The 25357-nt window shown below is 55.1% G+C and overlaps 1 protein-coding gene across 2 annotated transcripts in view; it reads right to left on the bottom strand.

The window, feature by feature from the left end:
- NRXN3 (neurexin 3) overlaps positions 1-25024 on the bottom strand; it is a 693208-nt gene extending 668184 nt beyond the window's left edge. For both annotated transcript variants that reach the window (XM_075330463.1, XM_075330464.1), the window contains exons 1-2: positions 24945-25024; positions 6066-6962 (exon numbers count right to left, since the gene is read on the bottom strand). In XM_075330463.1, the coding sequence (XP_075186578.1) occupies positions 6066-6438 (373 nt within the window). In that variant the 5' untranslated portion in view covers positions 6439-6962; positions 24945-25024. The remainder of the gene's footprint in view (positions 1-6065; positions 6963-24944) is intronic.
- Between the last annotated feature and the right edge of the window lie 333 nt (positions 25025-25357).

Here is a 25357-nt window from a genome sequence, read left to right as displayed (position 1 = left end):
TGGGGAGGGGGCCGGAGACCTCCGCACCGCCCGTCCACCTGTGCACATCACCGGGAACCTGAGCGATATCAGGCAATGGGGAGGGGCCGGAGACCACCGCACTGCCCGTCACCTGTGCACATCACCGGAACCTGAGCGATCACAGGCAATGGGGAGGGGCCGGAGACCACCGGACTGCCGTCACCTGTGCACATCACCGGAACCTGAGCGATCACAGGCAATGGGGAGGGGGCCGGAGACCTCCGCACCGCCCGTCACCTGTGCACATCACCGGGAACCTGAGCGATTACAGGCAATGGGGAGGGGCCGGAGACCACCGCACTGCCCGTCACCTGTGCACATCACCGGGAACCTGAGCGATCACAGGCAATGGGGGGGGGGGGGCGCAGGAGACCACCGGACCGCCCGTCACCTGTGCACATCACCGGAAACCTGAGCGATCACAGGGAATGGGGAGGGGCCGGAGACCACCGCACTGCCGTCACCTGTGCACATCACCGGGAACCTGAGCGATCACATGCAATGGGGAGGGGCCGGAGACCACCGCACTGCCCCGTCACCTGTGCAGCCTCAGCCCGGGCACAATGAGGTAGTGCCGGGAAGATCCAGGGGAAATCACCATATGGGGATCTCTAATGAAGGATTTCCAGCTCTCTCATATTAGTTGTGCTCATTATGCCAGAGAGTGAGACATACTGTATGATATATATACTGTCCACCTACCCCCCCCACCCCTATATACTGTCCACCTACCCCCCCACCCCTATATACTGTCCACCTACCCCCCCCACCCCTATATACTGTCCACCTACCCCCCCACCCCTATATACTGTCCACCTACCCCCCACCTCTATATACTGTCCACCTACCCCCCCACCTCTATATACTGTCCACCTACCCCCCCACCCCTATATACTGTCCACCTACCCCCCCACCCCTATATACTGTCCACCTACACCCCCCCACCCCCTATATACTGTCCACCTACCCCCCCACCCCCCTATATACTGTCCACCTACCCCCCCACCCCCTATATACTGTCCACCTACCCCCCCACCCCTATATACTGTCCACCTACCCCCCCACCCCCCTATATACTGTCCACCTACCCCCCACCCCCTATATACTCTCCACCTACCCCCCCCACCCCCCTATATACTCTCCACCTACCCCTCCACCCCTATATACTGTCCACCTACCCCCTCCACCCCTATATACTGTCCATCTACCCTCCACCCCTATATACTGTCCACATACCCCTCCACCCCTATATACTGTCCACCTACCCCCCCCCCCCCCCCCCCCTTATATACTGTCCATCTACCCCCACCCCTATATACTGTCCATCTACCATCTACCCCCACCCCTATATACTGTCCATCTACCCCCACCCCTATATACTGTCCCTCTACCCCCACCCCCTTATATACTGTCCCTCTACCCCACCCCCTTATATACTGTCCATCTATGCCCACCCCCTTATATACTGTCCACCTACCCATCCACCCCTATATACTGTCCACCTACCCCACCCCTATATACTGTCCATCTACCCCCACCCCTATATACTGTCCCTCTACCCCCACCCCCCTTATATACTGTCCATCTATGCCCACCCCCCTTATATACTGTCTATCTACTCCCACCCCCTATATGATATACAAAGCTCCATGAAGGTCACCAGAGCTTCAGAAATAAAGGTGTATTCTTGTGGCGTGGCCTCTGCAGACGTGGTCACTTCTGTAATTCAGGATGTGTGACCCAATTCCTGTCTGTTATAGTTAATCTGGGGTCTCCAGTGGGACAGATGACATGTTCCCAGCCGCCCCCACTACATCGGGCTGTAGGATTACCTGGATTCCCGTTATCCACTGTATACAATGGGCCGCCTGCGTCTACTGTCAGCGATCTGTGATATACTCCATATTTTACCACAATTTTATATGGGAAAATAAATTGTGGCAAGTTCCAACTCATTCCCTAAAGATTCTCCATAAGAAAGAGGCCTCGGCTCTGGATCCATAATGTGCCTAATAAAGGGTCCACGTTATCCGGCGTGCCACGTGTGAGGCCGCTGGCTCCAGATCTTGGCCTCGTTTTCTCAGCCTCCATCTGGGAGGGGGGGGGTCATATAAATACACCCCCACGCTGCCGACACATCCATAAGCTGTTTGCACAGCGCAGACAGGACCCTGATGGCGCGCAGCGAGAATGTATCATATAACCACTGGAAACCTGAATAAAGGCCAGCGAGTCACCGGGGTATTAAATATTTACCTCCCGTGGTATCAGGAGCAGAGCAAATTAACTGCGGAGCCCAGAGGATTCACCGCGCTCTGCTCTGTTATCCACTGTACAGGGAGGAAAACTGCCCCCATTAACACTTCACTGGCCACAAAGCCTCCGCAGCTCCAGGGGTCTCACTGCGGATGAGGAACAGGCACTATAGGGCAGCAGGCAGAAATCATCTAATCAAACCGGATGATGGTGCGGCCCCCCCCGTCACATGTGTATGGGGGGGGGTGACCTCATTACAGCAGACACAGATGACTTCCTAATCCTCATTATGTGTGGGCTTCCAAAAACAATAATACTGACTGACTCCACATGACAAGCCCCCTCCTAATCCCCCACTGCAGTGCCCGTGCCCCTGCACTCCGGGGCACCCACACACACTCCCCACACTCTGGGGTCTCCCCCTGCACCCCTACGCTCTAGGTCCCCCCCCACACCTCTGGGCCCCCCCCCCGCGCCCCTACACTCTGCCCCCCCCCCCACACTCTGGGGTCTCCCCTGCACCCCTACGCTCCTGGGTCCCCCCCACACTCTGGGCCCCCCCCTCGCACCTCTCCTCCGCACCCCCACACTCTGCCCCCCCCGCACCCCTACACTCTGGGGTCCCCTCTGCACCCCCCACACTCTGGCCTCCCCCCCCCCGCACCCCTACACTCTGGGGTCCCCCCTACACCCCTGCACTTTGAGCCCCCCCACACACACTCTGGGGTCCCCCCTACACTCTGGGGTCCCCCCTACACTCTGGGGTCCCCCCCCCGCATCCCTACACTCTGGGGTTCCCCCCCCCGCATCCCTACACTCTGGGGTTCCCCCCCCCCGCACCCCTACACTCTGGGGTCCCCCCCGCACCCCTACACTCTGGGGTCCCCCCCGCACCCCTACACTCTGGGGTCCCCCCCGCACCCCTACACTCTGGGGTTCCCCCCCCCGCACCCCTACACTCTGGGGTCCCCCCCGCACCCCTACACTCTGGGGTTCCCCCCCCCCGCACCCCTACACTCTGGGGTCCCCCCCGCACCCCTACACTCTGGGGTCCCCCCGCACCCCTACACTCTGGGGTTCCCCCCCCGCACCCCTACACTCTGGGGTCCCCCGCACCCCCTACACTCTGGGGTCCCCCCGCACCCCTAGACTCTGGGGTCCCCCCCGCACCCCTACACTCTGGGGTTCCCCCCCCGCACCCCTACACTCTGGGGTCCCCCCGCACCCCTACACTCTGGGTCCCCCCCGCACCCCTAGACTCCGGGCCCCGCTGGACACTCGGGGGATTTCGATTTCACTGTGACTGATGATCCTGTAACGGAACATTAACCATGAGAACGTTTTCTCCCGTCCGGTGATCATTGCCGGCAATCTGCCGCCCAGACGGGACCTGGACGGGGTCTGCTCTATGCGGCGGGGGGGGGGGGGGGGGGGGGGGGGGGGGGGCTCAGCCGGGTGCCACAAAGCAGGAACGTGATTACTGACGCATGATCAGTAAAGCCACATTTCACTGTTAACCCCTTCACTTGACAGAGCTCTGTGAGGGAAACGAGAACTTTCCAGGAACGTGACAGATGCCGGAGCTAAAAAATATAAATGTGTAGTAGAAGAGCGTAACATCAGGAGGAGAGGAGCCGCAACCGCGCCGAGGCTTCCAGGGACCTGGAGAAAAAGGCAAGATTCAGCTACAGTCACACAGGAACTCACCCAAAACTCTCCTAAAAAAGAAAAGATGATTGATAAATGGCATCAACACGAGATCCTCACACAATGCACAGTATACTGCGGGGGAAAAGACAAGAAAACATGAAATATCCACAGAACACGCCTAGCGGCAAGGAAAGGGTGTGAGAGGCTTATACAGGCGTCCAAGAGGCAAGAGGGTGACAGCTACGGGGGACGACAGCTACGGGGGGGGGGGGGGGGCCCGACAGCTACGGGGGACGGGGGGGGGGGGGCCGACAGCTACGGGGGACGACAGCTACGGGGGACGACCGCTACGGGGGACAGCGGCAGACAGCAGACCTCTCCGTGTGAAGGCACAGTATACGGACCCAAGCAGCCCATACGGGGCGACCAGCAGACCCCTAATGTAGACCCTGGGAAAGTCCCCCCAACATACTGGAGCTCCAGACGGAGCAACAGGCAGAGCCGCTATTGTAGGACCCTGGGAATGTCGGAGACCACAGCCTCGTGAGCCCACAAGGTACCAGGACTGATGAGCCAATCAGAGGACTCCAGAGACCGTGGCCTCATGAGCCCACAATGTACCGGGACTGACGAGCCAATCAGAGGACTCCAGAGACCGTGGCCTCATGAGCCCACAAGGTACCGGGGACTGACGAGCCAATCAGAGGACTCAGAGACCGTGGCCTCATGAGTCCACAATGTACCGGGACTGACGAGCCAATCAGAGGACTCCAGAGACCGTGGCCTCATGAGCCCACAATGTACCGGGACTGACGAGCCAATCAGAGGACTCCAGAGACCGTGGCCTCATGAGCCCACAAGGTACCGGGACTGACGAGCCAATCAGAGGACTCCAGAGACCGTGGCCTCATGAGCCCACAATGTACCGGGACTGACGAGCCAATCAGAGGACTCCAGAGACCGTGGCCTCATGAGCCCACAATGCACTGGGACTGACGAGCCGGTGGCAGAGTCAGAGCCAGGGCTTTTTGCTCCTTTCTTCAGGTCATGGTGCCGCCCCGGGCACTTGTATCACAGCCAGCCTCCGTGCAGCTTTACCTCCAGCAATGAGTATTTCCACTCATTTCAGAAGGTGAAGTCTAGAACTACATGGAACAATTTGCTCCACGGTGTGGCGTAACCCCCCAGCGCACGCTGCCCCCAATAGTGACATTGTGTGTGACATGGACCTGTGAGCGCCTTGTGAGGTTCACAGCAAACCGCTGGTAAATATGACACTATGGCGGGCTGTTATTGGGCTGCAGCAGACATCAGTGGTGGCAGCGGATCACCGGATCACAAGCGCGTGCAGTTTTGCGTCTCAGACACGTTTTCCTTCTTTTGGACCCGGGATCTGCTCAATCTGACATTTTCCTGTTCCGTGTCTGAGAGGTAAATGTCACAACCTCCCCGGAAGATTGTGAGCGATTATCTGCTGAGCAGCAAGTGTCCACAATCTGAGTAAATACAGGACTGTATCAGTGTGCGCACGCCGTCCCTGGACGCTCCTTCACCGCGCACCTCGCTGTTATCTCCACACACAACATGGCGGCTGGAGCTGCAAATCCCAACCACAAGTCTCCAACGTCTGAGCCCACGGGAAGGGGGGGGGGGCAGCCACATTCTTATTAAGGGGGGTAATGATCACGACAATGCCCCTGATGAAGGCGCAGACTCCACCGGACGCCTGTCCTCCTCTCTTACGTGACAGACAGGACAGCGGACACCCCCCCACAATAAGCTTTAGGAGTTGTCCCCCGGACCACCCCTATAGATGCACAAGGACATAATAGGGGGTGGGGGCACGGACTCTTTTTGCAGGGGTACTGGGAGCAGCAGTGCCTCCAGTGTCTGTGCTGGGATAGCCTCGATAGCAATGCTGGCACCAGACAATTCATAGAGAAAAGCTGCCGCCTATTCCTAGAGGAGTCCAACATGGACTTAATGGCCTGAAAACAGAATGAACCTTGCTGTAAACCTTAGTCACTTGCCGATGCAGAATCCAAGAAGCCCAGCAAATCCTGGTCACCGGGAAGCCGCCTAGAAGACATCAGAAGGTTATCAGCTCAGCAATACAAGTGCATGAAGCCTCCTCTTACCTTCAGAGCAAAGCTTGCCCACATAGCCAGTGGCCGTACAGTCACACGTGGGCTCTCCATCCAGCAACAGACAAGCCCCTCCGTTCTCACAAGGGTTTTCGGTGCACAGCCCCTCCAGGTCCAGCCGCACGCCATGACTCCCAAGCAGCCTGGGCTCAGAGTTGCCATACTTCAGGTCCTGTAAGTATCCAGAGAACATGGCTATGTCCCTGACTGTGCTGAGCGTCAGAGCATCGGAGCGTATATCCCCTGGAACGCCACCTACAAAGAGGTCACTAACAATATTCATGCTCTGCCTCTGTGGCCGCACCTCTGCAGGAATAGCCGCCCCATCTAGAACCATGGTGGTCCTCAGCCTATTTCGACTGACCATTAGAAAGTGCCAGCCCTCCGTCGTTCACCTTCTTATCACTGAAACTGTGGTTTCAGCACAATCAATACTGAAGTGCAACTGAACCCTGCCGTCTGCCAGAGAAAGGCAGAGGAAGTCACAGATGCCACCGTCATCAAAGTAGAGCAAAAGGCCGGTGGAAACGTTGGTCCTGAGCTGAAAGCTGAGGTCACTGCGGGGTGCTGGCATCCCAGCGCAGGTAGCGAGCCCACTGGTTGGGAAGTCCCCATGAACTCAAGTCCTAAGCTCAAGCCTAAGACAGAGCCCAGAGAAAAGCTTAAATGGAGAGTGAGGCTAAGGGAGCAAAAACTGGAGGACATGGCGACGTGAAGGAAAGAGGAGGAAGTATCGAAATGAGGGAGCAGGAGAGAGATCCGGGATCTTCAGAAAACAGGTCCAGTCTTCAGCGCTCCAGCTACGACAGAACAGTCTTCTCTCACAGCTGCTCAAAGGTTGTGCAGAAAAAACCGTCCTAGGTCCTCAGAGTGTAAGGATCCACATTACATCTGCAAGGAAAAGACAGGAAAGTGGGGTTAGATAAGCCCGAGAGCCCATCCCCGAACCAACCCATCACAGCCCGAGTAATGACACGCACGACCATCAGGAGCGCCAACATTGCCCGAGCCAAGAGCGCCAACATTGCCCCAGCCAAGAGCGCAACATTGCCCCAGCCAAGAGCGCCAACATTGCCCCAGCCAAGAGCGCCAACATTGCCCCAGCCAAGAGCGCCAACATTGCCCGAGCCAAGAGCGCCAACATTGCCCGAGTCAAGAGCGCCAACATTGCCCGAGTCAAGAGCGCCAACATTGCCCGAGCCAAGAGCGCCAACATTGCCCGAGCCAAGAGCGCCAACACTGCCCGAGCCAAGAGCGCCAACACTGCCCCGAGCCAAGAGCGCCAACACTGCCCGAGCCAAGAGCGCCAACATTGCCGAGCCAAGAGCGCCCAACATTGCCCGAGCCAAGAGCGCCAACATTGCCCGAGCCAAGAGCGCCAACATTGCCCGACCCAAGAGCGCCAACATTGCCCGACCCAAGAGTGCCAACATTGCCCAAGCCGCAGTACCGAGCGAGAGCCACAGAAAATATCAGCCTTATTACAGGACGTACAATCGTCAGGAGCGCCAACCATGCCCGAGCCAAAGAGCGCTAACATTGCCCGACCCAAGAGCGCCAACATTGGCCCGCGCCACCGATGCAACCCGAGAGCGCCAATAATGAACAAAGAACGCCAATACACAACCAAAGAGCGCCAACTTTATCCGAGCTGAGAGCGCCAACTTTGCCCAACACTGCGGCACCGAGCGGAGTGCTGCCAGAAATTACACTTAATTTATTAAACTTATTTTATTACATGACGCACAATCGTCACGAGCGCCAACATTGCCCGAGCAGAGAGCGCCAACATTGCCCCGAGCAGAGAGCGCCAACATTGCCCGAGCAGAGAGCGCCAACATTGCCCGAGCAGAGAGCGCCAACATTGCCCGAGCAGAGAGCGCCAACATTGCCCGAGCAGAGAGCGCCAACATTGCCCAACACTGCGGCACCGTAGTGAGCGCTGCCGGAAATTTATTACACTTAATATATTAGACTAATTACAGGACACGCACAATCGTCAAGAGCGCCAGTAATGCACGAGCCAAGAGCGCCAGTAATGCACGAGCCAACAGCGCCAGTAATGCACGAGCCAACAGCGCCAGTAATGCACGAGCCAACAGCGCCAGTAATGCACGAGCCAACAGCGCCAGTAATGCACGAGCCAACAGCGCCAGTAATGCACGAGCAACAGCGCCAGTAATGCACGAGCCAACAGCGCCAGTAATGCACGAGCCAACAGCGCCAGTAATGCACGAGCCAACAGCGCCAGTAATGCACGAGCCAACAGCGCCAGTAATGCACGAGCCAACAGCGCCAGTAATGCACGATGCCAACAGCGCCAGTAATGCACGAGCCAACAGCGCCAGTAATGCACGAGCCAACAGCGCCAGTAATGCACGAGCAACAGCGCCAGTAATGCACGAGCCAACAGCGCCAGTAATGCACGAGCCAACAGCGCCAGTAATGCACGAGCCAACAGCGCCAGTAATGCACGAGCCCGTGGGACCGAGAGCCGCCGGAAATACCAGACTTATTACAGAGACACAGAACCGTCAGGCGTGTCAACAACACCCCGACCCCAACAGCACTGAGCGAGAGCCGCCGGAAATATTGTACTTATTACAGGACACACCAGAACCGTCAGCGAGCGCCAACAATGTACGACCAGAGAGCGCCAATAATGCACGCGGGGCTCACACCCGAAACCGACGGGACACGCGGGGCTCACACCCGAACCGACGGGACACGCGGGGCTCACACCCGAAACCGACGGGACACGCGGGGCCCACACCCCGAAAACCGACGGACACGCGGGGCCCCTTTCTGCAGCAGTGATATGTCACCCACATAAGCAGGAGCGCATTGTGATCAGACACCCTCCTGCATACATCTGTATCACACACAGCCCACCATCACTGCTAGCCAGACTTTAGTACACATGAATGAGGGGTGATTTCTTGCAGTGCTCCGGGCCACAGAAATAAAGATGCACAGAGAGAGCACTGCCGGGTGACGTGCTGAAATATAGGCACAACTGTCCCGTACTGATGAAAGCGGAGGCCGTACACAGCCGAGGAGGCCGAACAAGACCGAGCACTCAACAGTGAGGCCACAACACGTGCAGCGATTGTGGGTGGGAGGAGCCCCAGCCCGCGGGGGGCCACCAGCAGCATGTGCCCACGCCCCCGACCATGGAAACTAGGGGCCACTATGTATTATCAGGAAAATAAAGTAAGTGAACCCACAGGCACCTCTGTGCATTTGTGGAAACATTAGGTGCTAACAACATTCAAGGGGTATTTTACTGTACAAACCCAACCAGTATGACACCCAGAGCTGCACTCACTAATTCATGGGTTTTCCAGGCTGAAAGCTCCCAACTTCTGCGTCAACACATAGTTTGGTCTTGCGACTTGCATCCTGAGAAGTGCTGTACTCTCACTAGGATGTGTACAGCGAGCGCAGCTCTGGAGCAGGATAAATACCAGATGTAAATCTGAATGAGTAAAGGATCAGTAATGTAATGTATGTACACAGTGTCTGCACCAGCAGAATAGTGAGTGCAGCTCTGGAGGATAATACAGGAGGTAACTCAGGATCAGTAATGTATGTACACAGTGACTGCACCAGCAGAATAGTGAGTGCAGCTCTGGAGTATAATATAGGAGGTAACTCAGGATTAGTAATGTAATGTATGTACACAGTGACCGCACCAGCAGAATAGTGAGTGCAGCTCTGGAGGATAATACAGGAGGTAACTCAGGATCAGTAATGTATGTACACAGTGACTGCACCAGCAGAATAGTGAGTGCAGCTCTGGAGTATAATACAAGAGGTAACTCAGGATCAGTAATGTATGTAGACAGTGACTGCGCCAGCAGAATAGTGAGTGCAGCTCTGGAGTATAATACAGGAGGTAACTCAGGATCAGTAATGTAATGTATGTACACAGTGACTGCACCAGCAGAATAGTGAGTGCAGCTCTGGAGTATAATACAGGAGGTAACTCAGTATCAGTAATGTATGTAGACAGTGAGACAGTGACTGCACCAGCAGAATAGTGAGTGCAGCTCTGGAGTATAATACAAGAGGTAACTCAGGATCAGTAATGTAATGTACAGTTAGGTCCAGAAATATTTGGACAGTGACACAAGTTTTGTTATTTTAGCTGTTTACAAAAACATGTTCAGAAATACAATTCTATATATAACATGGGCTGAAAGTGCACACTCCCAGCTGCAATATGAGAGTTTTCACATCCAAATCGGAGAAAGGGTTTAGGAATCATAGCTCTGTAATGCATAGCCTCCTCTTTTTCAAGGGACCAAAAGTAATTGGACAAGGGACTCTAAGGGCTGCAATTAACTCTGAAGGCGTCTCCCTCGTTAACCTGTAATCAATGAAGTAGTTAAAAGGTCTGGGGTTGATTACAGGTGTGTGGTTTTGCATTTGGAAGCTGTTGCTGTGACCAGACAACATGCGGTCTAAGGAACTCTCAATTGAGGTGAAGCAGAACATCCTGAGGCTGAAAAAAAAGAAAAAATCCATCAGAGAGATAGCAGACATGCTTGGAGTAGCAAAATCAACAGTCGGGTACATTCTGAGAAAAAAGGAATTGACTGGTGAGCTTGGGAACTCAAAAAGGCCCTGGGCGTCCCACGGATGACAACAGTGGTGGATGATCGCCGCATACTTTCTTTGGTGAAGAAGAACCCGTTCACAAACATCAACTGAAGTCCAGAACACTCTCAGTGAAGTAGGTGTATCTGTCTCTAAGTCACCAGTAAAGAGAAGACTCCATGAAAGTAAATACAAAGGGTTCACATCTAGAATGCAAACCATTCATCAATTCCAAAAATAGACAGGCCAGAGTTACATTTGCTGAAAAACACCTCATGAAGCCAGCTCAGTTCTGGAAAAGTATTCTATGGACAGATGAGACAAAGATCAACCTGTACCAGAATGATGGGAAGAAATATGTTTGAGAAGAAAGGGAACGGCACATGATCCAAGGCACACCACATCCTCTGTAAAACATGGTGGAGGCAACGTGATGGCAATGGGCAATGCATGGCTTTCAATGGCACTGGGTCACTTGTGTTTATTGATGACATAACAGCAGACAAGAGTAGCCGGATGAATTCTGAAGTTGTACCGGGATATACTTTCAGCCCAGATTCAGCCAAATGCCGCAAAGTTGATCGGACGGCGCTTCATAGTACAGATGGACAATGACCCCAAGCATACAGCCAAAGCTACCCAGGAGTTCATGAGTGCAAAAAAGTGGAACATTCTGCAATGGCCAAGTCAATCACCAGATCTTAACCCCAATTGAGCATGCATTTCACTTGCTCAAATCCAGACTTAAGACGGAAAGACCCACAAACAAGCAAGACCTGAAGGCTGCGGCTGTAAAGGCCTGGCAAAGCATTAAGAAGGAGGAAACCCAGCGTTTGGTGATGTCCATGGGTTCCAGACTTAAGGCAGCGATTGCCTCCAAAGGATTCGCAACAAAATATTGAAAATAAAAATATTTTGTTTGGGTTTGGTTTTATTTGTCCAATTACTTTTGACCTCCTAAAATGTGGAGTGTTTGTAAAGAAATGTGACAATTCCTACAATTTCTATCAGATATTTTTGTTCAAACCTTCAAATTAAACGTTACAATCTGCACTTGAATTCTGTTGTAGAGGTTTCATTTCAAACCCAATGTGGAGGCATGCAGAGCCCAACTCGCCAAAATTGTGTCACTGGCCAAAGATTTCTGGACCTAACTGTATGTACACAGTGACTGCACCAGCAGAATAGTGAGTGCAGCTCTGGAGTATAATACAGGAGGTAACACAGGCACGTGCACAGAGGGGGGGGGGGGGGGGAAAGGGGCACGTGAACAGAGGGGGGGCCCTCCAGCAGGCACGTGCACAGAGGGGGGGGCCCTCCAGCAGGCACGTGCACAGAGGGGGGGGGGCCCTCCAGCAGGCACGTGCACAGAGGGGGGGGGGCCCTCCAGCAGGCACGTGCACAGAGGGGGGGGGCCCTCCAGCAGGCACGTGCACAGAGGGGGGGGGGCCCTCCAGCAGGCACGTGCACAGAGGGGGGGGGGGCCCTCCAGCAGGCACGTGCACAGAGGGGGGGGGGCCCTCCAGCAGGCACGTGCACAGAGGGGGGGGGGGCCCTCCAGCAGGCACGTGCACAGAGGGGGGGGGGGCCCTCCAGCAGGCACGTGCACAGAGGGGGGGGGGGCCCTCCAGCAGGCACGTGCACAGAGGGGGGGGGGGGGCCTCCAGCAGGCACATGCACAGGGGGGGGGGGCCCTCCAGCAGGCACGTGCACAGGGGGGGGGGGCCCTCCAGCAGGCACGTGCACAGAGGGGGGGGGGGCCTCCAGCAGGCACGTGCACAGAGGGGGGGGGGGCCTCCAGCAGGCACGTGCACAGAGGGGGGGGGCCCCTCCAGCAGGCACGTGCACAGAGGGGGGGGGGCCCTGCAGCAGGCACGTGCACAGAGGCGGGGGGGCCCTGCAGCAGGCACGTGCACAGAGGGGGGGGCCCTCCAGCAGGCACGTGCACAGAGGGGGGGGGCCCTCCAGCAGGCACGTGCACAGAGGGGGGGGCCCTCCAGCAGGCACGTGCACAGAGGGGGGGGCCCTCCAGCAGGCACGTGCACAGAGGGGGGGGGCCCTCCAGCAGGCACGTGCACAGAGGGGGGGGGCCCTCCAGCAGGCACGTGCACAGAGGGGGGGGGCCCCTCCAGCAGGCACGTGCACAGAGGGGGGGGGCCCTCCAGCAGGCACGTGCACAGAGGGGGGGGCCCTCCAGCAGGCACGTGCACAGAGGGGGGGCCCTCCAGCAGGCACGTGCACAGAGGGGGGGGGCCCTCCAGCAGGCACGTGCACAGAGGGGGGGGGCCCTCCAGCAGGCACGTGCACAGAGGGGGGGGCCCTCCAGCAGGCACGTGCACAGAGGGGGGGGCCCTCCAGCAGGCACGTGCACAGAGGGGGGGCCCTCCAGCAGGCACGTGCACAGAGGGGGGGGGCCCTCCAGCAGGCACGTGCACAGAGGGGGGGGGGCCCTCCAGCAGGCACGTGCACAGAGGGGGGGGGGCCCTCCAGCAGGCACGTGCACAGAGGGGGGGGGGGCCCTCCAGCAGGCACGTGCACAGAGGGGGGGGGGGGCCCTCCAGCAGGCACGTGCACAGAGGGGGGGGGGCCCTCCAGCAGGCACGTGCACAGAGGGGGGGGGCCCTCCAGCAGGCACGTGCACAGAGAGGGGGGGGGCCCTCCAGCAGGCACGTGCACAGAGGGGGGGGGCGCTCCAGCAGGCACGTGCACAGAGGGGGGGGGCCCTCCAGCAGGCACGTGCACAGAGGGGGGGGACCCTCCAGCAGGCACGTGCACAGAGGGGGGGACCCTCCAGCAGGCACGTGCACAGAGGGGGGGACCCTCCAGCAGGCACGTGCACAGAGGGGGGGACCCTCCAGCAGGCACGTGCACAGAGGGGGGGACCCTCCAGCAGGCACGTGCACAGAGGGGGGGGCCCTCCAGCAGGCACGTGCACAGAGGGGGGGGGGCCCTCCAGCAGGCACGTGCACAGAGGGGGGGGGGCCCTCCAGCAGGCACGTGCACAGAGGGGGGGGGCCCTCCAGCAGGCACGTGCACAGAGGGGGGAAGGGCCCTCCAGCAGGCACGTGCACAGAGGGGGGAAGGGCCCTCCAGCAGGCACGTGCACAGAGGGGGGGGGGGCCCTCCAGCAGGCACGTGCACAGAGGGGGGGGGGCCCTCCAGCAGGCACGTGCACAGAGGGGGGGGGGCCCTCCAGCAGGCACGTGCACAGAGGGGGGGGCGCTCCAGCAGGCACGTGCACAGAGGGGGGGGGGCCCTCCAGCAGGCACGTGCACAGAGGGGGGGGACCCTCCAGCAGGCACGTGCACAGAGGGGGGGACCCTCCAGCAGGCACGTGCACAGAGGGGGGGACCCTCCAGCAGGCACGTGCACAGAGGGGGGGACCCTCCAGCAGGCACGTGCACAGAGGGGGGGACCCTCCAGCAGGCACGTGCACAGAGGGGGGGGCCCTCCAGCAGGCACGTGCACAGAGGGGGGGGCCCTCCAGCAGGCACGTGCACAGAGGGGGGGGGGCCCTCCAGCAGGCACGTGCACAGAGGGGGGGGGGCCCTCCAGCAGGCACGTGCACAGAGGGGGGAAGGGCCCTCCAGCAGGCACGTGCACAGAGGGGGGAAGGGCCCTCCAGCAGGCACGTGCACAGAGGGGGGGGGGGGCCCTCCAGCAGGCACGTGCACAGAGGGGGGGGGGGCCCTCCAGCAGGCACGTGCACAGAGGGGGGGGGGCCCTCCAGCAGGCACATGCACAGAGGGGGGGACCCTCCAGCAGGCACGTGCACAGAGGGGGGGACCCTCCAGCAGGCACGTGCACAGAGGGGGGAGGCCCTCCAGCAGGCACGTGCACAGAGGGGGGGGCCCTCCAGCAGGCATGTGCACAGAGGGGGGGGCCCTCCAGCAGGCACGTGCACAGAGGGGGGGGGCCCTCCAGCAGGCACGTGCACAGAGGGGGGGGGCCCTCCAGCAGGCACGTGCACAGAGGGGGGGGGGCCCTCCAGCAGGCACGTGCACAGAGGGGGGGGGGGCCTCCAGCAGGCACGTGCACAGAGGGGGGGGGCCTCCAGCAGGCACGTGCACAGGTTGCGGGACTGCATGTTGTGGTCAGTGCTGGTATACAGGGTGCTGGAGGGGATACGGAGGTGAGTTTCCCATCATGCAGTGCTCCACCACAGCAGATATGCCAGGTCCTATTATCATCAGCCCTTACAATAAAGCGGGCACTGGATCACACCCCGACACAGCGCCCCCCCCCACAATATTAACCTTTTATAGTCTAACAGCACAGCTGGAGCGTCAGCTCAGGAGCCAAAGCCTAAACCTCCGGCCTGAGTCCCCCGAACATTGGTGTAAAATAAAGTAATTAGACGGCCAGCGAGGCGATTAGCGAGGGAATTACAATGAGATCAATCATTTAACTCCTGCAATGCCAGGGGATGTGTGATTTCCATTACCTGGAGTGAGGGCGGCAGATTAGCACATATGTGTTCACAGGCAGGTGACGGTGCGGCCTCCAGGGGAGCGGTGACATATTGATTACACATCTACAGCAATTACCTGCACTCACACCAGTCTATAGGGCAGAGCTAGGAGCGGAGGAGGCGAGAGAGGAGCGGAGGAGGCGAGCGAAGGAGGCGAGAGAAGGAGCGGAGGAGGCGAGCGAAGGAGGCGAGAGAAGGAGGGAGGCGAGCGGAGGAGCAGAGGAGGCGAGCGGAGGGGCAGAGGAGGCGAGCGGAGGAGCAGAGGAGGCGAGCGGAGGAGCAGAGGAGGCGAGCGGAGGAGCAGAGGAGGCGAGCGGAGGAGCAGAGGAGGCGAGCGGAGGAGCAGAGGAGGCGAGCGGAGGAGCAGAGGAGGCGAGCGGAGGAGCAGAGGAGGCGAGCGGAGGAGCAGAGGAGGCGAGCGGAGGAGCAGAGGAGGCGAGCGGAGAAGCAGAGAAGGCAAGCGGAGGAGCAGAGGAGGCGAGCGAAGGAGCGGAGGAGCAGAGGAGGCGAGCGGAGGAGCAGAGGAGGCAAGCGGAGGAGCAGAGGAGGCAAGCGGAGGAGCAGAGGAGGCAAGCGGAGGAGCAGAGAAGGCAAGCGGAGGAGCAGAGGAGGCGAGCGAAGGAGCGGAGGAGCAGAGGAGGCGAGCGGAGGAGCAGAGGAGGCAAGCGGAGGAGCAGAGGAGGCAAGCGGAGGAGCAGAGGAGGCAAGCGGAGGAGCAGAGGAGGCAAGCGGAGGAGCAGAGGAGGCAAGCGGAGGAGCAGAGGAGGCAAGCGGAGGAGCAGAGGAGGCAAGCGGAGGAGCAGAGGAGGCAAGCGGAGGAGCAGAGGAGGCAAGCGGAGGAGCAGAGGAGGCAAGCGGAGGAGCAGAGGAGGCAAGCGGAGGAGCAGAGGAGGCAAGCGGAGGAGCAGAGGAGGCAAGCGGAGGAGCAGAGGAGGCAAGCGGAGGAGCAGAGGAGGCAAGCGGAGGAGCAGAGGAGGCAAGCGGAGGAGCAGAGGAGGCAAGCGGAGGAGCAGAGGAAGCAAGCGGAGGAGCAGAGGAGGCGAGCGGAGGAGCAGAGGAGGCGAGCGGAGGAGCAGAGGAGGCGAGCGGAGGAGCAGAGGAGGCGAGCGGAGGAGAAGAGGAGGCGAGCGGAGGAGAAGAGGAGGCGAGCGGAGGAGAAGAGAAGAGGAGGCGAGCGGAGGAGCAGAGGAGGCGAGCGGAGGAGCAGAGGAGGCGAGCGGAGGAGCAGAGGAGGCGAGCGGAGGAGAAGAGGAGGCGAGCGGAGGAGCAGAGGAGGCAAGCGGAGGAGCAGAGGAGGCAAGCGGAGGAGCAGAGGAGGCAAGCGGAGGAGCAGAGGAGGCAAGCGGAGGAGCAGAGGAGGCAAGCGGAGGAGCAGAGGAGGCAAGCGGAGGAGAAGAGGAGGCGAGCGGAGGAGAAGAGGAGGCGAGCGGAGGAGCAGAGGAGGCGAGCGGAGGAGCAGAGGCGGCGAGCGGAGGAGCAGAGGCGGCGAGCGGAGGAGCAGAGGAGGCGAGCGGAGGAGCAGAGGAGGCAAGCGGAGGAGCAGAGGAGGCGAGCGGAGGAGCAGAGGAGGCGAGCGGAGGAGAAGAGGAGGCGAGCGGAGGAGCAGAGGAGGCGAGCGGAGGAGCAGAGGAGGCGAGCGGAGGAGCAGAGGAGGCGAGCGGAGGAGCAGAGGAGGCGAGCGGAGGAGCAGAGGAGGCGAGCGGAGGAGCAGAGGAGGCGAGCGGAGGAGCAGAGGAGGCGAGCGGAGGAGCAGAGGAGGCGAGCGGAGGAGCAGAGGAGGCGAGCGGAGGAGCAGAGGAGGCGAGCGGAGGAGCAGAGGAGGCGAGCGAGGAGGAGCAGAGGAGGCGAGCGGAGGAGCAGAGGAGGCGAGCGGAGGAGCAGAGGAGGCGAGCGGAGGAGCAGAGGAGGCGAGCGGAGAAGCAGAGGAGGCGAGCGGAGGAGCAGCTACTGGATGGGCCAGTGACACACACAATCGGAGTCCATTGTGGGATCTGGAGCAGGGAGACTCCCATTAACCCTTATGTCTTTGTTTTCCACATTTTCTGGACCTCTAACTTCACCCTCTGATGGGGGCGCTCTCCCAAATCTACAGTATGTCCCCCAGCACAGATACAACCTGCTTCTCTGCCATCACTGAAGCCTCAGCCACACCCATCCAGGGTCTCCGCGTCCTCCACATACACACAGAAGTGTCCCTGCTCGTGTCCCACACTCATCATCTGACTAACGCCTTATATATTGGGGATGTAAACAGATGTAATGAGTCACGCCGGAGGCGGAAGACAACGTACATCCCAAACATAGCACCAGACAGCCAAACACCGGTCCACGGGGAACAACCCGTGGCAGGCCAGCAACATCGCAATGCAAGTGCCACGTGTCCCCCCCCCCCCCCGACATGAAGTGATCGGGCGGAGGAAGAGTCATTAGATAAATGGCAGGCAGCAGTCTATGTATATAAGGAGTATACAGGGCATGATGGCCATCACTAACCAGCCACGTCTGGTCAATAGTTACACAGGGCAAGCGCTTGCTCCTCTCACATTACCAGGTCACTGCTCACTAGTCACAGGCCACGTCCACACGCACAGGACTATCTCTAATTACACACACAGATTGTATGTATGTATATATATTTATTACACACACACAGATTCCCTCTACAGACGCTTTACATTCCTCACACTCACTTTCATCTTCTGACGTTTCTTAATCTCCATCCCTTGGAAGATTTCCGGTCTCCGATCTACAACGCTGCAGAATAGGCGGCCGCTACATGAGTGAGAGTGAACCCCGTGCCCGGTGGAGGTCCGGCACAATAGAGCCGATTCCTGGCCTCACTAGAGTTTAATCCGCCCAGAACACAGCAGGACGGCAGTCACCCAGGAACAGCCCCATGTCACCCTCACATAGCATCACAATGTACACAGCCTCCAGCACGCAGTCCCATGTACACATACAGTACATCCATTACATATAACAGACATCAGGAGACAGAATCGATAAGAAATTAAAGAACAAGGAGAATTTGCAGCGCAGAGCTAATGACGGGGCAAAACCAGAAATACCCAACTCCGGACACATTCCCACTGCCCGCCGGCCGCCAATCTACAGCCTCTACCCAACTCCGGACACATTCCCACTGCCCGCCGGCCGCCAATCTACAGCCTCTACCCAACTCCGGACACTTTCCCACTGCCCGCCGGCCGCCAATCTACAGCCTCTACCCAACTCCGGACACATTCCCACTGCCCGCCGGCCGCCAATCTACAGCCTCTACCCAACTCCGGACACATTCCCACTGCCCGCCAATCTACAGCCTCTACCCAACTCCGGACACATTCCCACTGCCCGCCGGCCGCCAATCTACAGCCTCTACCCAACTCCGGACACATTCCCACTGCCCGCCGGCCGCCAATCTACAGCCTCTACCCAACTCCGGACACTTTCCCACTGCCCGCCGGCCGCCAATCTACAGCCTCTACCCAACTCCGGACACATTCCCACTGCCCGCCGGCCGCCAATCTACAGCCTCTACCCAACTCCGGACACATTCCCACTGCCCGCCGGCCGCCAATCTACAGCCTCTACCCAACTCCGGACACATTCCCACTGCCCGCCGGCCGCCAATCTACAGCCTCTACCCAACTCCGGACACATTCCCACTGCACGCCGGCCGCCAATCTACAGTCTCTACCCAACTCCGGACACATTCCCACTGCACGCCGGCCGCCAATCTACAGTCTCTACATCAGGAACCACAGAAAATACAAAACATATGTACACAGATTACATGGCCCTGTCCCTCCTGTATATCATAGGATGGCAGCAAATAAGTGGGGAGCTGCCCTGAGTAACACACACACTAATATAAAATATATATATACCGTGTGTGTAATATATATATATATATATATATATATATATATATATATATATATATATATATATATATATTATATTATATATATATATTAGTGTGTATTATATATATGTGTTTAGAAAATATATATGTGTACACACATAACAGTGTTGTATAGACAGGTATATAGTGTGTGTGTCTATATACACACACAAATAATATTCATATAAACATATAATACATACAGTATATAACCACAATGCAAATAAAGAATAATACACACACATATACATACATACAATATATACACAAGTAGTAAATACACATACATACATTATATATATATATATATATATATATATATATATATACATACATACATACACACACACACAAACCTAAAACTATACACACACACAGTATACACACTAGTGTATAGATATAAATATATACACACACACAGTATACACACTAGTGTATAGATATAAATATATGCACACACAGTATACACACTGATAAATAGTTATAAATCTATATCCACACAGTATAAACACTAATATATAGATGTAAATCTATATCCACAGTATACACACTAGTATATAGCTATATATACACACACAGTATACACACTGATATATAGATATAAATATATACACACACTAATATATATATACACTGCATACACACTAGTATATAGATATATACACACACACACACACACAGACACACACACACACACAGTATACACACTGATATATAGTTATAAATATATACACACAGTATACACACTGATATATAGTTATAAATCTATATACACAGTATACACACACTAATATATACACAGTATACACACTGATATATAGATATAAATATATACACAGTATACACACTGATATATAGATGTAAATCTATATACATACACACAGTAATATATAGATGTAAATCTATATACATACACACAGTACACACACACACACAATGTGGAGCATTCCTGTGCCAGTAATATACAGTCCTGGGTGTATAGAGTGTGCACGGGAGGCAGATCTATGTAAGACATTCACTAGATCCAGTACACAGAGTTATAGATGTAAATCTATATACATACACACAGTAATATATAGATGTAAATCTATATACATACACACAGTAATATATAGATGTAAATCTATATACATACACACAGTATACACACACAATGTGGAGCATTCCTGTGCCAGTAATATACAGTCCTGGGTGTATAGAGTGTGCACGGGAGGCAGATCTATGTAAGACATTCACTAGATCCAGTATACAGAGTTATAGATGTAAATCTATATACATACACACAGTAATATATAGATGTAAATCTATATACATACACACAGTAATATATAGATGTAAATCTATATACATACACACAGTAATATATAGATGTAAATCTATATACATACACACAGTACACACACACAATGTGGAGCATTCCTGTGCCAGTAATATACAGTCCTGGGTGTATAAAGTGTGCACGGGAGGCAGATCTATGTAAGACATTCACTAGATCCAGTATACACAGTTATAGATGTAAATCTATATACATACACACAGTAATATATAGATGTAAATCTATATACATACACACAGTACACACACACAATGTGGAGCATTCCTGTGCCAGTAATATACAGTCCTGGGTGTATAGAGTGTGCACGGGAGGCAGATCTATGTAAGACATTCACTAGATCCAGTACACAGAGTTATAGATGTAAATCTATATACATACACACAGTACACACACACAATGTGGAGCATTCCTGTGCCAGTAATATACAGTCCTGGGTGTATAAAGTGTGCACGGGAGGCAGATCTATGTAAGACATTCACTAGATCCAGTACACAGAGTTATAGATGTAAATCTATATACATACACACAGTACACACACACAATGTGGAGCATTCCTGTGCCAGTAATATACAGTCCTGGGTGTATAGAGTGTGCACGGGAGGCAGATCTATGTAAGACATTCACTAGATCCAGTATACACAGTTATAGATGTAAATGTATATACATACACACAGTAATATATAGATGTAAATCTATATACATACACACAGTAATATATAGATGTAAATCTATATACATACACACAGTACACACACAATGTGGAGCATTCCTGTGCCAGTAATATACAGTCCTGGGTGTATAAAGTGTGCACGGGAGGCAGATCTATGTAAGACATTCACTAGATCCAGTATACACAGTAATATATAGATGTAAATCTATATACATACACACAGTAATATATAGATGTAAATCTATATACATACACACAGTAATATATAGATGTAAATCTATATACATACACACAGTAATATATAGATGTAAATCTATATACATACACACAGTAATATATAGATGTAAATCTATATACATACACACAGTAATATATAGATGTAAATCTATATACATACACACAGTAATATATAGATGTAAATCTATATACATACACACAGTATACACACACAATGTGGAGCATTCCTGTGCCAGTAATATACAGTCCTGGGTGTATAGAGTGTGCACGGGAGGCAGATCTATGTAAGACATTCACTAGATCCAGTATACACAGTTATAGATGTAAATGTATATACATACACACAGTAATATATAGATGTAAATCTATATACATACACACAGTACACACACAATGTGGAGCATTCCTGTGCCAGTAATATACAGTCCTGGGTGTATAGAGTGTGCACGGGAGGCAGATCTATGTAAGACATTCACTAGATCCAGTATACATAGACAACTGATCTTTTTAGCATATAATAAATACAAAAGATGTCTGTGTCTATGAGAAGCAGTCCTATGTAATCCATACCAGAGAGGCAAGACTATATGCAGGGAGTGGCCCTATATACAGTACATCACGCAGGGAGTGGCTCTGTGGAATACATACAATGGAGATATATATATTATATATATTATCCACACATCCGTCAGTCCTATGTATAAATACGCTTACTCTACAGAGTGTAGCAGATAATGCCGCCCCATAACTGCACTGTGCCGTAGGTAGCACCAGGAATATGGAGGTGCTGGAGGGTGGCAGACGCCGTCCACCGTGGCCCGCTGCTGCCTGACAGACAGGCGCTGTGCTGACTGGCACGGAGAATCAGAATGTAAATAGACAGGCTTCCTCTTCAGAGATGATTTGTGGCTAATCAGGGCATGATTGCTTCTCCATCAGGGCGCACTCAGCACCGATCTGACAGGAGGCTGGAAGGTGTCAATCTACTGCCCCTCACACCGGTACCCCCGGCTGGAGAAAAGACCTTGACACAACAGTGTCAGCTGCTGGAGCCACTGCACCAAGGGCACCAGAACCCCCGACTCGGCACACACCCTACTGCAAACCCACCGAGGGTCGCCGCTCAACACTGCCCAACCCAGAGACACCGCTCAATGGAAAGCTAAAGTAAGTGGGGAAATAACTACCACAAATGTGGAACGGTACCCACAGGAAAGTCACAATCTAATCCAAAAAAATCAAGATGAAAAGGTGAAAGTGGTGAGCACTGACAATGTCACACACGGGGAGAGTGCTCCGAGGGTCCGGCAGACACAATTAAGGGGGCAAACAGTATCTAGCAGGTTCATTGCTGCCCAGAAACGATGAGGTTAAGAATGCAACGTTTCATATCATTTTAAAAAGGGGAAAAAAAAGGGCGAAGCGATGAGGTAAGGGGGTGGTGCCGAACACGCGCTGGGTATGACAATTCTCTGCGCTACTGCGCAAGCTTTCCGTCTATTCAAATGAACAGATGAAGCCCCCCCCCTTCTGGAGGTAAATACCATCGCCCCATAGAGGAGCCCAAGAGCCCCCCAAACCTTCAGCTATGTGTCATCTTATGGAGAAGGTGTTGGGGAGAAGGTCAGCACAAACCAGGCGCATTAGGGTTGGGAATGTGCCCATGGGGAGGGCTCCACGTCTCCCATCCTCCAGATTCTGCGCGCTCGCCTCTGTAGCCAATATGTCATGGATGGTTACCCGTAATCATTATCACTCTATTTCACTCCTACCCCAGAGCCTTTTACAGGCTCCGGCGGGGCTCTCAACCAAAGCCCCCCACTAACGAAACAACCCCCATTATTTTTCTGAAGGTTGCGACATATAATCACGAACGACAATGCTTGAAAGAAAAAAAAATGGCGTTGGGCTCCAATTTTATCCCCATCTCCTCCTTTCTCTTCCCCGTTCGCTTTTATTCTCCTCCCCCAACCTCAGCCCCCCCACCCTTCGATGATCCACTTTGGCAAAGCATAACACGCCGTACATTGCACCAGGAGAGGACGAAGGGTGGAGGGGGGGTAAAATTACGGCTGATGGGGGGCACATACACAAACTCACAACCATCGCTCCCCGAGCTCTACCCTCCAGTCCAAGTATACAGTCGGGGGTCAGTGCGTCGTTGACTTTGGGGAGGGGGTCCGTGTACAACTAAAATGGTCTTAAATGAAAAAATTAAAATAAACCAGAACAGCGGAAAATAGGGAGAAAATGTGAGTGCTAATCCCCGGTAAATACGTGTGTAATTGTGGAGGGCTGATATCTCAGTTTTGCAGCTGTGGGTCTAATCGCACCGCTATTACAGCCCCCACCGCCTCCCCCACTACAAACACTCTGCCGGCCACTTTCACAGTGATGGGGGGGACATAATGCGTCGTATGGATAATGAAACTAAATAGGCAGCCCGTCCTAGCAATCAGACACATAATTGCCCCTTTTACAATCCGACTCACTCTGACTTCTGCGAAGAGCTTGAAAGACGACATGAAAAACAAGGCAGCGGATGGCAGAGCATGGGGGCGCCGGAGGGGCGAGGAGCGGTCCCCACACTGCGGCCAGCCGGGGGGCTCCCAGGGCACAATCCAAACTACATCAGATGTGGAGGGGTGACGGCATCGTCCTCAGACACAAGCGCAACTTTCCCCGGCAGCGTCCTCTGCACACACCATCAATGGTGCCCACACGGAGCAGACACAAATCCACCAAACCGGGAGCCCAGAAAGCACAGATCCTGCCTGCGAGGGGCACCAGCGCACACAACTGGGGGGCGGTTTCATTTCACGCTAGGCGGCCGCTCCATCCCCAAATCTCCCCCCTCCGTCTCCCTGTTTACAACACCGACCTTTTCTGTAGGTGAACGCTTCCTACCAAATATTCTGACAATTCACCGGCGCCATCCGGCACCAGACGACGGCCCCCCGCAGACCCTCCATCTTGTGCTCTCCGGATTTCAGCCCTTTTTTATAAAAATTTAAGAATGGAAAATATTTTACTAAAATTTCATTTAAAGAAAATAAAAACAGAAACATTTAATTTCCTAAAAACAAAAACAAGAATCTGAGAAGAAAACGAAATCCGGAGCAATGAGGAGCCGGGGACGGAGCCGAGGACGGAGACGGGGACGGAGCCGGGATTGTGTGGCAAGCGACAGATCGGAGCAGATCCGCCGCCGATACAACTAGTCTTGTGTGCACTGACAGCAGCGCACGCCGGGGAGGCCGGGGACACTGCCCGGACCCGCGCTACATCTGCGGAGAGCTCGGAGCAAGACCCCCAAAGAGGAGCTGCTGGAAGTTCCGACACAGGCGGCGGCGGCGGCGCCCCAGAGGAGCCCGTACCTGAGCCTGTACCTGAGCCCGCACCTGAGCCCGCACCTCAGCCTGTACCTGAGCCCGCACCTGAGCCCGCACCTCAGCCTGTACCTGAGCCCGCACCTCAGCCTGTATCTCAGCGAGCAGCTGCACCTCAGCCTGTATCTCAGCCGGCAGCTGCACCTCAGCCTGTATCTCAGCCTGTATCTCAGCCGGCAGCTGCACCTCAGCCTGTATCTCAGCGAGCAGCTGCACCTCAGCCTGTATCTCAGCGAGCAGCTGCACCTGAGCCCGCGCCCGTACCTGAGCCTGCGCCGCCGCCGGAGGGTCCTGTGCGCGGATCTCTCCCAACATCACACTGCAGCCGCCGCTCCGGAATCCACTCACTACGGCGCGGCACGCCCACACCACGCCCCGACACGCCCACACCACGCCCTCAGACTGCCCACACCAAGGCCCCGGCACAACAAACCACGCCCATAAGATGCCCACAACACGCCCTTTAAAGACACAGTACTGCTCACCTGTACTGTAATATAACAGTATTATAGCTCCTCTCCTGTAATATCACAGTATTATTACTCCTCTTCTGCACTGTAATATCACAGTATTATTACTCCTCTCCTGTAATATCACAGTATTATGATATCATAGTATTATTACTCCTCTCCTGTACTGTAATATCACAGTATTATTACTCCTCCCTTGTAATATCA

Source organism: Anomaloglossus baeobatrachus, chromosome 12 (assembly GCF_048569485.1).
Source record: "Anomaloglossus baeobatrachus isolate aAnoBae1 chromosome 12, aAnoBae1.hap1, whole genome shotgun sequence".
Classification (NCBI taxonomy): domain Eukaryota; kingdom Metazoa; phylum Chordata; class Amphibia; order Anura; family Aromobatidae; genus Anomaloglossus; species Anomaloglossus baeobatrachus.
Note: the sequence above shows the minus strand (reverse complement) of the source record. Positions and strands in the feature narration are given on the sequence as shown.